General features: G+C 25.8%; 1 protein-coding gene and 1 long non-coding RNA gene across 30 annotated transcripts in view; both read left to right on the top strand.

Annotated features, from left to right (window-relative positions):
- Positions 1-17,030, top strand: part of LOC108000359 (mitogen-activated protein kinase-binding protein 1) — a 119,492-nt gene that overhangs the window by 71,538 nt on the left and 30,924 nt on the right. For all 29 annotated transcript variants that reach the window (XM_062086346.1, XM_062086341.1, XM_062086344.1 and 26 more), the window contains one exon: positions 7,989-8,080. In XM_062086346.1, the coding sequence (XP_061942330.1) occupies positions 7,989-8,080 (92 nt within the window). The remainder of the gene's footprint in view (positions 1-7,988; positions 8,081-17,030) is intronic.
- Positions 12,043-16,455, top strand: LOC133667465 (uncharacterized). The gene is made up of 2 exons (XR_009833014.1): positions 12,043-13,479; positions 15,577-16,455. It is a non-coding gene; the product is annotated as an uncharacterized LOC133667465 (long non-coding RNA).

The following is a 17,030-nucleotide window of genomic DNA, read 5'->3' as shown; positions in this document are numbered from 1 at the left end:
ATTAAAATTGTTTTGGATGTGCCGGAATTCACGAGATCGTTAAATTTAATAAATCCGAAATTGTCTCAATTATACATATACGTATATTCGTGGTTTCAATTTCATTATATTCTATTCTAAAATAACTTCTAGTAATTTATTTGTTTAATTTTTTTTATTAATTTTACAAAAGTTAAATTATATTGTATTTATTTAGTTATTTATTAGGTATAACTTCAGATAAGAGTTAAATTTTATACTAATAAAAAAAACTATCGGTAGTTTCGATATATCCTAATACGTGTATTTACATCGATAAATGTATATGATGTAAGAATCTATAAAAATAGATGGATAGAAAACTTCGATATATTGACAGAAAATAAGGATATAAAAACATCGATATTCTCGAAACGTTAATGCATTGTTGCCATTGTTCATTGTTATTATGAGCCTCGACGTCATCGAAAAATTAACGGCATTACTTTCTACTCCAAGTTTCCCTTTCGTTCGATGTTTACGAAATATGTATCTCGGATGAAAAGAGCTTTGCTGCAAGAGATGACCGAGACGATAAAAAGTATAAGGAGGAAACGTGCAAAAACTCGGTTAACATTAACGCGACGGTGGTTCTCGCGCAAGGACGTCGACTGTATCATCGCTAAAAGCGTCGCAACCGGTTCCACAAGAACCGCATGTTATTCGATTGTTAATCGCCTGACGAAGATAAGAGACTTTCCGCACGATATCCGGTCATCGAGCGATCAATCATCGACGAGCACAATCCTTATTTGCATCTCGATGGAAAGGATCGCATCTGTGTTAAATTGTGCTCTGAATCTTAGATCAGCGATTCTCAATCTTTTGTACTATAAATGTGAAAACAAAATTCAAAAATTTGTGTAGCAAAGTATTATTGTAAGAATTTAATAGATTGATCCTTTTTTTGTTTCTAAAATATTTATAGTTATAGAAAAAATGAGGATAACGTAGAAATTATTTTAATATCGTACTATGTGTATATTTTTAATATTTTCTATTAATTGATTTATAAAAATTTTGATTAATCATATTAGTACATGAAGTACATAAAGCTCAATCGTTCTTTCTATCAAATATTATATATCGCTCAAGTTTGGAATTATTATTGTGTTTTTTATAGAACCCAAAAATTTAATAGAATATCTTTAAATATTACAAAATTTTTTTCAATAAAAATATTTGTTGAAGCGAAATTATTACAGCATATGTTATAAGTGATAAAAGATTCAATATTGATAAGAATTTCACGATCAATAAGCATAAGCGATGACAATATTGTTTTATTGATTAAATAAGAATATGATACATTATATTTGCATTTTTAATCAATAAGATAATAATCTATGAAATAATTAAATACAATTTAAATTATATCGTGTTTGGTTTTATTCTAATCAAAAAATCTTAATCTTGCAAATTATAAAAATTTAATGAAAAAAAGAAAAAATAACAAAATTTTAACTTTGCATTAATGTTATCTTACTGTTTTTTTCAATACTTCAACTTTCGATTTTCTTTCTCTTTCGTTCACTATCCTTTTCTACGTTCAGCAAAAAATGTAAACAAACTCGGAGCTCAGGTCAAGCCACATAAGAAAATAAGAATCAATACCTTTGTTGGATATTTTAAAAATATTATTCTCGAATCTTTCCTAGTTATATTTATATTTATTGTATTAATATTTGTAACATTAATTTCGAATTAATATTTAAAATTAACAAATAATTCGATATAAAAAAAAAGTAATTTCAATTTTTTTAATACTTTAATATATTTGATCGATGTGCAAGTGCAAATTCAGCGAAGTGCCGGAAATTAAATAATCGATGAGAAAAGAGAAAGGTCGACAGGATAGATATAATTTATAGCCATCATCGGGTACAAGATCCTTAGACGATCTCTAGTCGTTTTATGGCATCCGTGTACACAGCTGGTTTCTCTGGCACACCTTACGACACTGGCACGCGTTTTGCAGCCGTGTTCTGTGAAACGGCAACGACGTTCGTTACGAAACCTTCCGTACAACGACCATAGATGTACATAGACAGAAAATCCGTGGCACGCGCATTCTCGTGCCCACATCCGGCGCGTTACGATTTCCATGGACCAATCGACACAGTGTAGGTCGATTAACAAGATAGTTTTCGAATTGATCGACGATTTCTGTTCCTCTATGATGTGTATACTATTCTATAAGTTTTTCTTCGTAACGATTTGTTCATATAACAATATTTATAATATTGTTATAAATGATATAGTTTTGACAGTTATAATGTTAAAGCCAACAAATTACGGCATAAGAAATAGCAAATATCCAAAATATCGATAACGAAGTCGTGTTCTGGACGAAACAGAACGGATGTATTATTCTCTGCTCTTCGTAAGAATATTGTATTGTTTGATAATTATAATTTGTTAATTTCATAAATAATTATAAATTCATTAATTATTGTAATTATTGTGAAAATTTTAAATAAAAATATATTATGGGAAAAATTTATCAAAAATATTGTAATGTAATTTTTGAAATATAAAATAATATGAATATAAAATATGCTTAAATTAATGTAATATGAAATAAATATAGAAATTAATAATTTAAATATTTGCATATTATGGAGGAAAATATAATAAGAAAATTAAATGATTGGAAGAAAATATAAATTTGATCGAATTGTGAAAAAAATATTTCTTTTCTAATATTCCATGATAATTTTATTTACACGTTAATTGCTTTTATTATTGGCATCAACTCTCTTTTGGAAAAAATTAATATCGATACGTTTATATCTGTTTATATTTTGAAAATTTTTTATTATTTTCTTGTTTCTCACATTTGATATCAGTAGAGAAGAATTTTTTTGAAAATCATAAGAAAAATTGATACTATATTCATCATTAAAAACAAGTGTAAGTTAAAATAATAAATCATATTCTTTGATCAAAAGAAGTATTCAATAATTTATCTCACACTTTCATTATAAAATTCTATTTTCAACTATCGTATCGCAACATAATTCCCGGCCAACTTTTCGTTCAAGGTCTCTCTCTCTCAGCAATAAATGGAAGAAGAGGAGGAGAGATCTCATTGTTTCGTTCCGAATTGTCTCTCGAGATTGGTCGCGAGCTATTAAGTAATTTAGTAATTCGGATACGCTACTGGCAATCGATCGCGAAAAATGCAAGGACCAATGAGATCTTTTAAACATGTCTTTATTTTGTATATTTAAGAACACAATTATGTATATTAATGTATTTTTATTTTATTAACAGAAATATTATTTTAATTTATTTTTGTTTCTAGAAATCTCTAGAAATTTGTGAAATTATAATCTAAAATTATAACAATTAAATCAATATTTTTAAAAAATTACATGAATTAAAATGGAGATACATTTGAATATATAGTAATATAATATAGTATATAATCTCGATAATAAAATCAATCAAAACATTAGGATATTTTTAATAATATTTATAAAACTATTTATAAATAAAAAGTTCATATTACGAGTGAATTATTCAATTTATTAATTTTCAAAAAATGGACATTTTTAAAAAAAATGTTCATTTGATAAATTTCATAATACATGTAAAATAATGATAAGATTTTATTTCATGCGCTTCGAGACAAGTTTTATTGTATAGAAAACACTTTGGATTAGATTAATCATCTTATGTTCGATTTTCGAATCAGTGATTCGAATTAAAGTTTTCTAACCGTGAAAATTGATGTAAAAGAGTTTCTTGGTTCAAGAGAGATCTGTGAACATCGCTATTAACATCGTTATATTAGTAATATAATAAAACGAGTGGAGAGTTTGTTAAATTACTGAAAACATGCCGCCATGTTTTCATCCATTTCACCGTTTTCTGTTTAATCATGATCTTCCCTTTCTACCTGTCACTTTAACGTGATTTTCTCCGGTCATTGTGGCGATCGATCAGCTGCTCATAAATGAAAGATTTTCACCCCGCGAATAATTACTTATACTTTCTCTGAAACTCGAATCAATCTTCTCTTTTAACGTTTTAAAAGGCAAAGAGTAAAATTATGCAGGTTTTATAGATATAATTTTTTTCTCTAGTTTTTTAGTTAATTTCTATTCATTTATCTATTCAAAAATCATCCATGAATAAATTAATCTTTTGTGGTTCCATATTCAATATAACTGTATGTATATTCAATCTATCTGAACAACAATTTTATTTCAATAAATCTTATGCTTAGATTCAGATATTGTATTCGAACAATATCGTTAATAATGTTACTTTTCGAATCTTTATTTACAGTATCTTATGATATTTTATATATAAAATATACATGGACATAAATTTCGTTAGTTTTATAAAATTGAATGCAATATAAAGATAAGATTGAGAAAATTGCTTACATATTATTTATATAACAACTTGTTTATGATACTTTATATTAGACTAGCTAATTTAAAAAGTCGTTAGATTCCGTCGGGAATTGGGATACCGATCGCCCAGAAAATCCGAAAATAGCCGAAAATAGCCGAAAGAGTAGATCGACGCGACGCGACAGTAAGAGCGAGAAAGACAATCGCATAAACGGATCTTAATTACATATTATAAATTACATTAATAAATCGTTATATAACGTAATATTGAATGTTATAGATTTATCAATAAGATTTCTTGAATTTCGTGATGCTTTCCATAAGGAACCAAATCAATTCTGTCTATTATTATATTCTGTGCAATGAACATTTTTGAATATCGTTTAGACGCCCACACGAGGTGAACTAATCGTGCGTGTAACGAATCAATGTCGCTCTAGCGGCCGTAGTCATGATACATGAGCACACCTTCTCTCTGCCTACACCGATCTCGATTCTTCACGGACCATATACGTGTCGCATAACTTCCGCCGTGACGGAAATTTACTACGATCGGTGCGATCGCTTTACTCGCGTAAAGATTGCTTCGAGTCGTTATGACGCGATCGCTGATTCTATTGTCGTCAACTGTTTCCTTCACTGCAGTGATCGATTTATTATGGTTCAACACGTGCAATACTGTTCATAAATATTCCGTATAAATATTTTTGCAATAACATTTATATTAACTGAATTTTATTAAGTATGCTAATCAATATGAGAAATTAATAATTAAAATTTGCACCTTTCCATTATTCGAACAATATATTTTCTATTAACGTAGATAATATAGATAAATATTTACATTTGGTTAAATTTCATTTGAGAAAAAGAAATTTATTCGTAATGTCGTTCAATATGATTTAATATGAAATTAATGTTGAAAATTATTTAAAATAAATATAATATTTGATATGAATATAATTTATGCAATGTAAAAATAAAGAAATATTAATTGAAATTATATAATTTAGAAAACTTTGGAAATTTAAATCCATAAATTTGATTTTTTTTATAAAACAGAAATAGAATTTAATATTTTATTTTATGATTTATAAATATAAAATTGCTAAATACTTTTATACAAAAATTATCTTATTCAAATATTTTTGTCTTTCAATTAATACATATAATAATTTTACTATATCTTTTTCTATATATATTAAAAATTAAAATACGCCTGTGTCAAATTATTATGTTCATAAAATAATATTAGATTTAATATTTGAAGATTTTAGAAGAATTTCTTCAATTTAAGAGAATTTCTTATATTTAGAAATTAAATATATAATTTAAATATCAAACGATCTGAAAATGTAAACTTTCTCAAATAAGAAAAGATTTCTATAAAATTTAATAATTATGACTACTAATTTTCTTATAACATAATGTTGCATATTTCAAAAATAACCAAAAATAATAAATTTAAAAATAAATAAATAATAAAAATATTATACTTTAGAAATCAATTTTCTACAATTATATTGCATATTATAATTGCAAATAATAAAATTATAAATTCTTTCATTTTTAATATTGTGATTCAAATATATATTGCCAAAGATAAACCCTTTCTGACCAATCATGCATGAAAGCTGACGAGGCGGATACAAGTTTTTGTTGCAAATCAAGTTCAAATCATAGATTGAGTTTTTCTCGAGTTACGGAAGCAGTAGTATAGCGTTTAAGTGCCCTTAATTATACCGTTACTAGTAGTCGGATTCTCGAGTCATCTTTCTTCAAGACAACTCTGATTATGCAACGATGCCGCAACTACCACATAATTATTTTCATGATGCAACAAAATCTGAATCAAAACTGAGAAAAATTTGAAATAAGTCAACGCAAATAGAAAATTTAAATTCCTCATACACTATTTAAACAAATATTTTCATTAAAAATGTTTTATTATAACTATATGTAAAGAATAAAAAAATATAATCAATTTACGATATCTAAAATTTTAAATATTTTATGTATCGTCAATTTATATTAAATAACCGTTAATAATATTTCTAATGATAATTTAGAATAAGAAAAAATAAGAATTTCTTTCTCTTAACAATATTATCGATATATCGAAAACTAGTTTCTTAGAATGTTTATATAATTTATTTTAGAATCATTTATATAATTTATAAATGCTGTGAAACAAAAGAAATTAAAAATCGCCATAATCAAATTTTTCATTCAAACAACTAAAATTATTGAGAAGAAGAAAATTTTTTTATTCGTGATATTGTTAAACGTCAAGGATTTTTTCAAACGACGATAAATGTGTAGGAGTAAAACAAGTTTTACGACGAAATAATTTGGTGGCCTATAAACTGGCTATGAATGGTCACGTGTAGTGAATCTCGTTCGAGAACTCAAGCAGACGATGGAGAACGTCGAGTGTAGTATTCTCGTTACGCCGCACCGTCTTGCTGATATCGATCTGACGAGTTTCTCTCAATTTCTGCCGACAGTCATGAAAAAACGGAAGCACGCTGTATTAACAAACTCCGCCTTTGCGAGGCATTTCAGATCGATGCACCGGTAGTTTAGTAAGTGAATTTTCTATTTTTTTTCCTCTCTCACGACCTTCTCTTCGACTATCTAGATTCTTTGTGGATTGGTCACGGTTCGATTGAGCGCGTGATGAATGCATCGATCGATCTCCGCGCCATCTTTTCGTATAATTTTTAAATAGTCTAAAAGTAAGGATTTTGTTAGGTTAGGAAGTGAAGTAGGAAATTTATTTGCAAAAATTGTGCGGTAAGTTTGAAAATAGGAATTGAGGAGAATTAAAACATATTTTATATTATATAGATTTAAACACAGATAATAAATTATACAAATTTTTTAAACAGATCTTTCAATTTCCTATTGAATCTTTTCTATAATATTTATTTAAGAAAATACATAGATAACGAAATGTTCAAATAACGGATTCTTCCTAATGGAGATCCTGCATTATTTGTACTATTGTATTATTTACAATGCTATTTTGTTTTCTCAATAAAATATTCATTTTAAAATAATAGTATATTTATAAAATATTTATAAAATACAATTTATGTATATATATTTCAAAAAAAAATTATTTGCAATAATCCTGCATTAATTAAAAAAAATAAAAATACTCATATACATTATAATTACATTACAAATACATTTATAATTATCTACTTCAAAAATCTATTTTCCCCAGTCTTGCGTAAAACTATGTTACTGGCTGCAATGTATAAGTATATTAATAAGAAACGGTAGATCGCAAAACTGTCAAGACACCGCTATTATATCTATGATTTATGTCGTCACACATATATCCTCTGTCTAACGACCGTTTAACTGATCACGTTCATTAATGGTTCTTAATCTCTTGCTTCGAAGTACGTGTTAACAAGTACAGAGCGTGTTTAATTATCGTTAAGGAATCGGTTAATCAGAAACGCGTTGCCCATTTTTAAACTTAAAAAATATAATTTATTTTATATAAATAAAAATCGATTGCAATTGTTGAAAAACAAATTCTAAATATTTTTAATTTTTGATTTTAATTTGATATTTAATTTATTTCAGATCAAGCTGGAACGCGTGCTCGGCGTAACCGTGTCGAGCAATGCAGCCCTGGACTGCGACGCGACCAGCGAGCTAGTCGCCTATCCTGCCGGGTAAGTTTTAGACCGATCTCTTTCTTTCATTGATTTATTCATACATTCGTTCATAAATATTATAATGTAATAAAGTTAAAAACATTATTGAGGAATTATAGAAATTGTCAACAATTACAGTAATGCTTAAATTTTAATAAAATTATATATGTGACTTAATAAAATTATGGTATAATTTAGTTTCACTATTGTCTCAGCGTACAATATCATGTAACCTAACAAAAATACTACTGACAAAAATAATGAATAAATATAATAAGAAGAAATCAGAAAAACACAAGTATAATGAAATATATAATGTTTATAATAATATATAATATAAATATATAATTGTAAAAATTTAAATTTTAATAATTTTTATTTTAGTGAGTTCAAACACGGATAAGTTCTTATTTTATTCTATCAATAATTAATTTTAATCACATATATATAAACAAATATAAAGTAAATATGAATATGAATTTAATCAATTTATATTTTTAAATTTTAATTTTTTTTTATTAAAAGGCTCATTGATGCTAATTTTTAGGAATCATAGAAATTATAAAAATTTCTACAATTAAATATCTGCACGATCTCATCATTACTTGATCTATCTAATGCTTATAATTTTTATTATATTTGTTCATCATCGAGTTCTATGCATACTATTATCTATACATAAATCGAATTCAGATATCATTATTAATTTATTATTTTTTTATTATCGCAAATAATTTTTACAAATTTTTATGAATTATAAATTAATTATTGAAAACATTTTTTAGTTGTGTGAATATTTGCATCGGTTAAAAATTCATTTTCATACATGTATAATTTATTATTAATACTTGATTATAACATTTGAGAAACAGATAATACTTAATAATTAATACTTATGAACTAATGTATAGAATATTAATAAAGATAAATATATATTATATATTATATTAAAAATATAAACAAAATTTTTATGATATATTAATTTATAGAATTATATTAAAAATATGCATTTCCATAAATTTTCGATTCTCAAAAAATTATTCAAAATACCTTGCCATCTTGTGATTCGTTTCGCAATCAATAAGACGCATAATGATTATTTGTTCCGAATATCGCGATGCTTCGACGTTACGATGAAACAAAATTGAATCTGACGAAGTTAGGTTAAGTTGATTTTAATTGAAGTTGTAGTGGTTGTGCGTGAAGCGATCGATTCGATTCGATCACGTCGTTACTGGCGGATTCGTTGCAGCATTAAATCATTCGTCGCTAACGACCGGTATCGATTGTGGAATTATAGTAATTGCTAGGTTAAGGAGGCGCAGAAACAGGTAAAAGGGAGAGTGGCGCTGCGCTCGTCGATAAACCGTTACACCTTATCGCCTTCGAAATATTTTTTTTTTACATTTTATTTTTATAACTTTTTTCTTTTGAAATCATACATGAACTTAACTGATAATTAAATTGCAATTGATAAGTAGAATAAGATTAATTTGAAATATTTTCGATTTCAACTTTTTCTAGGGATTTTTTAATGTACTTTAAGCTTAATTTTCATGTAGTTATTTTGTGTATTAATTTGATATATTTTAATAATTTATGATAATTTGATCTTAAATTAATAAAAAAATTTTTACAAAACGCAAAGTATGTATTCAAATATACTGAAATATTTTTTTTTATGTAAAAAAACGTTGCAAGAATATCAAATATTCGCACGTTATATGCACTTCGTATTTGGCAATGTTCGCAAAACCATGAAATTTGTAATACGTATCACGAACGAAAACTACATCTCCAGACAAAGAGTGCTTATTTAATTCTTGAATTTTTTGAAAAAATTTTTTTAATTTTTATGATATTATATTTGAATATTTTTTTATTTGATATAAAAATTAAAATTTTTCTATGAAAATCTATGAATTTAATTTTGTATTCTAAAGATTAATTTTTTACTTTCGAAAAATAATATTACGTTTACAGACATACATTATGAATATATTTATATTTCTTAATTTTATAAATATTAAAAGCAATCTTCTAATAATATCACATAAAATATTTGATCTTTCGAATCAAAGAGAAAATGATAAAATAAAAAGTATTCGCATATAAATTATAAATATAAAGACAGAAAATCACAAATCTATCTCGGTCCCAATAATATTAATGTGACATCGGTGTATTTGAATAGAAAAGAATGAAATCGTATAAATTTATCGAATTAAAAGTCGGTCAATATTTGAGAATAAAATAAAGAAAGATATTCTTTTGTATAACGTTCGGATACACGGAAGCTGAGAGATTATCTCGATTTTCAATATAGGTTCACGACGTTCGATAAAGATGTTCGTTGGTCGTTGGAAATTGCAAAACGCTTCGTCATGCATATGACCTAGATTTATTGCTTTTCTCATCATTTTACTTTTTGTTTCTCCAAGTTTGAACGTCCTTGGTTTAATTAATGAATTGCTTCGTTTTGTATTTTAACACACTATACTATTCTTCACTATTCGAATAAGAAATTGAACTGAAAGAGAACAAGACGATAATTACGCAGCAATTTCACGAATATTACCGAATATTACCGAATATTACCGATCGTCTCCGATCAAAATTCACTAATTATCGAATAACGGATATCATTTGAACTATGAATACAATTCTGTTCTAATATTCTAGCATCAACTTCATTTCTAATGTTTTTCACATATATATTAAAAATTCTTTGCTATAATTTATAATTAAATAAATAATTGCAGAAATATATTTGCAATTTTACCAATTTAGTATTTTTTGAGAAACAAGGAAGATATGAAAAGAGAAAAAGTAATAGAAATGTATGTAATTTCATTATAATAATTTGTAATTACATATATTTTAAAAATCTAATTATATATTTATATTCATTAAATAGAATAGATATACATTTCTAAATTTCCATGATTTTTTTTTTATTAATTCCATATATTTGCAATTATTCTGCAATAATGAAAACAAAAATTTTATTAGAATAATAAAGATTTCCTTGAAGCCTTTGAGATATTGAATCATTTTTATATTTGATTATTAATTATTGGTGATGAAAATTAAGCGTGACTGTTTCCTAATATTACAAAATAGCGTTTCATTCGACAACGAAAGAGAAAAATATATATACAATTCCACTGATCATGGATAAACGCGAACAGCGGAAAAGAATACTCGCGGTGTGAATGGAAGAATGGCGAAAGTGCGATCGGAAGATTGCGAGGAACTGTCGAGAAACTAGGATTTCGTCGTTTCTTCCACTCTCAAAGATTTTTCCTTGAAATTCGTTTTAGCTAATTCATTCTTTTTAATACTGGAAAGAAATTTATTTTAAATAAAAAGTATTGGAAATTATTGTTGAAATAGTTTTATTACACTGAAATATAATACTAGATTTATTTCGCTATCACACTGATAAGAATGGAAAATATTTATATAAAATAAAGTAAATGAAATTATTGAAATGATATTTTTTCAAGATAGAAATTATTTTTGAAAACAGTATTACAAGATTTTATTAAAATGATAAATCAATTATTTAATATAACAAAAGAAATATTTATTATATTCATGACATTAAATTATTTTAAATAATATTATAATTATTACAGTAAAATTTATATGAGCCTTTATATATAATCTATATAAACAAATCCATATATAACTAGATATTTCGTATAGAAAGTCTTCCTCTAAAATGCGTAATAAATAAAATAAATATAATCAAATATTATATAAAAAATGATTATGCAAATATAATTTTATTACTTTATTTACTTATATCTATAAGAATATATCATATAATATTTTATTCAAATGAAATGTCTTTAAAAATGTGTGTGTTTATATAGTATTAAAAATTATGCAATATTAATTTTTGAATAAATAGATGCATGTAGATTCTACAAAGATGAATTTCAATTTTTTAAATCATATTTCGTAATTTTTAATATAATAATACAATAATCGTAATTTTTATATTATTTTAGTAATATACTAATATTCGTATAGCTTATTATTATGAAAAAAATATTAAGTTATTCAAGTTAAAAAAAAATTATTCGTTTATGAAATATCACATAGACTTAAAATTTGTAAAATTTATTACATGAAAGTTAAAAAGAGTATGAATAGAGTATTATTTGATACATTCGCATATATCTTTTTAAATTTTCCTTTTCTAATCATCATTGAAAAGAAATAGCATCTCCATTGCAAGGTTGTCGTTATTAGTTAGCCGTTGTTAATTATGATCACGATAATGGAGAATACATGCGAGAGGATAATGCACGAGCATAATCGAGCATTGCCTCGACCGAAAGCGCGACCGCGCGCAAGAACTGTTGATTTTCGCACGCGCTACTTAAACCGCTTAAATCTACAGCGCGATCAAGCCGGACGTCAAGAGTATACACATCGCGAATACACATCCAGTGCAAGACAAGCAATCAGAGCTTATGTACGGTACTCGGGCGGAAATCGGGTCAAGAGAGAGGTGAATGGACCAAAAGATTCTGTGTCAAAGATCCGCCTCAACTGATAAGAATCGGGCGACAATTAAATCATTCGATTGATCTGCTATCTCAATTCTTTCTGTCTGTACATTTTGCTACATGCATGGCACGATGCATGCTGGCTCAAATAGTGATTTTATACAACGAAAAATAATAGGATAATAAATAACGTACGATATTTGTTAAAGATTTATTTACTTTATTCGAAATGTTTGTTAATTTATTAATATGTTAGAATAAAGAATATCAAATTTTAATAGATAATTAATGAACTCATGAATAAAGTCTAACCTATAACAATATCTATAACATGTTATCCAATAAATTATACTTGTTAATCCACTAATATTAATTATTATTGTTCAAAAAGGATCTTAAATGAATTGTTTCATATAAGTGGATTACTATAATAAATATCGAAATCATAATTTTTTTTTTCTAATTAGAATCATTATTTGATTCATTGATTAATAAGACGGAATTTCATTTTATTGACCAATTAATTTTTATAAATGGTTTTTATAAATTATCATTTTTATAAATAAAGATGCACGCAGTATTCGCTTTAATATCGATTCATTTAACATTTTAACCTTTCTCAATTTACTATTAGCTGCAGCGAATTACGATTTTTCAGTCATGTAATGTAATATAATATAATTATGAGTACGACTGTGTTAAGGAGCTCGACAAGATTCCTCGCGCATGCGCATACTTAAGCATGCGTGAATAAAGCTTCCTTGGATCGAAAGTAGTTCCTCGATGCGTCTGGTGGTCATCGTTCGAGTTATTTCTTCGATGAGTGTTATTATGTCATCGTGGTGTTAGGAATTTAAGATTACATAGTTAAAATATATATAAAATATATAAAAAGTGAGTATAAAGAGCATATTTTTACATTTTTATTTACAAGTTTTTACCGATTTAGAATCATAATGCTCTTTATATTTACTTCTTATACATTTTATATATCTGAATCTCTTTTTATTTATATTTATATTTAATTTAATCTGTTTTTATATTTTTACTTTTTTTTTTACACAATTTTCAATGTTTTGTTTGTTCTTTTAATATATCATATCTATGTTTTTTTGACATAATCTATAAACATATTTTAAATTTAGGAAATCAACGATGAATAAAATGTCGATTTTTATATATTTTATTTTATTATTTTTTTACTTATCTTTTACGTATTTTTTTCTTTATTTCTTATTTATTTTTTATAATTTTTTATAATTTGTTTTGGTAAAACACAAGTTTATTTTACTTTATTACAAATCATACTCATTATATATGCATGATATGAAAAGGGGCCTGATTTATTCGCAGAGTATTTTGGATTAAGATATAATGCAATTTGATCATAATTTATTATAATTTTCATATTTATGTAATTTAAAGAAATATTATCACAAAGATTCAATGTATATCGTGTTTGTATCGAAGTTAATATCAAAAGTTGTAAATAAATAAGTAAATAAGTAATCGCTAACATATCGCAATGTGACATTGTCAAGAGCTCGATTTCAAGGTTAGAAAGTGCTTGACATTGCATTGCGTTGCGTGTATTGTATTACGAGGAATGAAGGAAAGTTCCGCTTTCCCGGTTTCTCGATCTACTCTGTTTCCCAGTTTCAAATCTCTAGATACTTGTCCAAGCTTAATCGACAGAGGCGATAAAGCAATAAACGCGAATCCATTAATTGCCAGAGAAAATGGTGTACAAAGAAAAGTAATTGCTTCTCTCGCAAATTTCACCTCTACAGTGAACACAAGTTAGATTATAGTTTGCATAGCGTTAGGAATAAACGCAAGACCTATATTTCTCTCGCAGTCGTGATCGCCTCGAGACTTTCCAATTCGATAAACTCAAACTTTGAAGACGAAACTCTCTAAAGGCAAAATAGAACCGAACCTTTTATTGTTCATTTCGAAGTTGAGGTCGTGATAAAATTTTGTAAACGGATATTGTCTATGTTACGAATTTATTACAATTTTTTTTTATTTCGAAACATTTTTTATCTTAGTTTAGAGTTTATTTTACATATTTTATTAAGAATTAGTGTTTATTTTATATATTCTACCTTAGAAAATCAAACAATTGTTTGAATGAAGTGAAAGAAAACATTTTTTGCAGTTTATATGTTCGAGCTCTTATTGCGAATATACGATCTCTCTCGAATTTTTCCGATTCGTTCCGATTTATTCCGAATTTTTCCGATCTGTCCCGAAGTTGATATTTCTAAATTCGAATAAAATTGCATATTTTAATATGTAAATATATACGTATTTATTTATATGTTATTTATATATTTCACAAATATGTAATAAGTACTCATCCTCTGATTGGAACTTGTGCTTGAATCTATTGAAGAAAATAATTTCATATGAAAACAATTATAATTTATAGTATTATAAATTTTTCTATTTGTAATTTCTCTTCGTTTTTTATAATCATATTTTACAAGACTGTGTTTTTGCTTTTAAGAATAAGTAAAGTTCAAAAATTTTGTACTTTAGCAGTTATACACGTATATATTTATTGCCGATTTCAAGTTGTAAGAGCTTGTAACCAATAAATATATATAAAAATAAATCGTTATAAGAAATACGAAATCGTATAGAAAATTAAATGAAAAGAAATGTTTTTATCGATCAAAAAATCAATTCGTTTCAGGAATTAACTAACTGCACAATAGATTATTTTATGTACAAAAAGATTTTTTACATATTCTTCCAATTTTACGTATATTTAACCTTTAAATACAATAAATACAATAGTTTCTAATCTATCAATATATCACCCGTTTTAATAAAAATTATTTATAATTTTAAAATTATCCGGAAATAAAAAATTGTTTATACATTATAATTATTTCTATATATATTATTACTTATATAACTTTAAAAATATTATTTTTTAAATAAATTTTCTTTTTATTATCCTGTATACGTTATCATTTTCAGACGGTAATTTAAGCAACGTAAATCGAAATCGATCATCATCACGAAGACCTTGGCGCTTTTCATTTCACGCTAATTATACGAAACTCTCTCGTCCGTATGCCAAACATGAGATTAAACTTTTCTTCAAGGGCAAATATTCAACGTGGCATTTTCTTCGCTCGTTGAGAAAGGTCACATCGAGTGACTCTAGATTTTAGTGTAAAATAAACAATAAAATAATAGAATAAATAAAACAAGAAAGATCTCTAAAGATAGTGATCTAATAAAATTATTTAATACAATAAGCAAAAGATTAAAATAAATTTATTTGTTAAACTATCTTGAATTTTTACATTAGCAAAAATTAGAATAAAATAGTAGTTTTGCAGTCTCTAGAAATAGCATTCAAACGTAAAATTTTAAACTTTGTGTTTCCTCGCAGAGATAATTATGAATAATTTTTCTTTTCCATCACAATTTCTTTTCTATCTATTCGAAAGTATTACCAATCACTAAAAGGAAAGATAAGAGAAAAACTGGTCCGTATATCTATTAAAAAACGAAGAAAGTTTCTTATTAGTAATTAGATGGTGCAGCCGAGCAACTGAAAACGGTATTGTGCGTTCCGACAACACGCTGCCGGAATTAGTGACCACAGGACAATCTTTTCCGGCTAACGTGTTACATGTTCGAACAGGACGAGCAAGAAAAGGAGAGTTTTTGCATTTTTCTTCAAATAATACTTATTAGTTATAAATGTACAGATAGAGAACAAAAATTATTTAACATTGTTACATATTTAAATTTTAATTATTGTATATTCTTATAAATAAATTAAATAAATTAAATTAAATTTTGAAGAAATTGCAGATGCATAAAAATAAAAAACAATATAATTAATATTCTTTAGTGCAATTATTACCTGTAATTATGCATATTCTTTATGAGATTTTAGTTAATATTATATTTAAAAAATTCATTTCTTAAAATTCTTAATACATTTAATCCTCGTTATTCAAATAATTTAAATTATTGAAAACTTTTGCATATTTTCAATAGTCTTCAAATTTTTCGTTTAACGTAATTCCTAATATGTATCAACTGAAATTTCATTAAAAAAAAAACAGCTACTTAAATAATCATTTGTCAAATTTAACCGTTGGTATAATAAACAATTTCTTCGATATCTTTATTTTCTCCAAACTCATTATTTTTTCTTTAATTGCATCTTTAAATTTTCTGTAATCATCAATTTTCATAGTTCGTAATTTCTTTCAGAATAATATCTAAAATATCTAATTATAAATTTCATTACACAAAAGTTCATTGATAATAATAAATCCCACAAATAAATATAATAAATAAATACTTTATCAATAACGAAAATTTTGAAATCACAAACGATATAATCACGATAACAACCATATGACACGTGAACATGGAACATTTGCCATAAGCCTTCTATCACGAAACGA

The sequence above is a fragment of the Apis cerana genome, linkage group LG16 (assembly GCF_029169275.1).
Source record: "Apis cerana isolate GH-2021 linkage group LG16, AcerK_1.0, whole genome shotgun sequence".
NCBI classification, from domain to species: domain Eukaryota; kingdom Metazoa; phylum Arthropoda; class Insecta; order Hymenoptera; family Apidae; genus Apis; species Apis cerana.
This window is presented reverse-complemented; position numbering and strand designations above follow the sequence as displayed.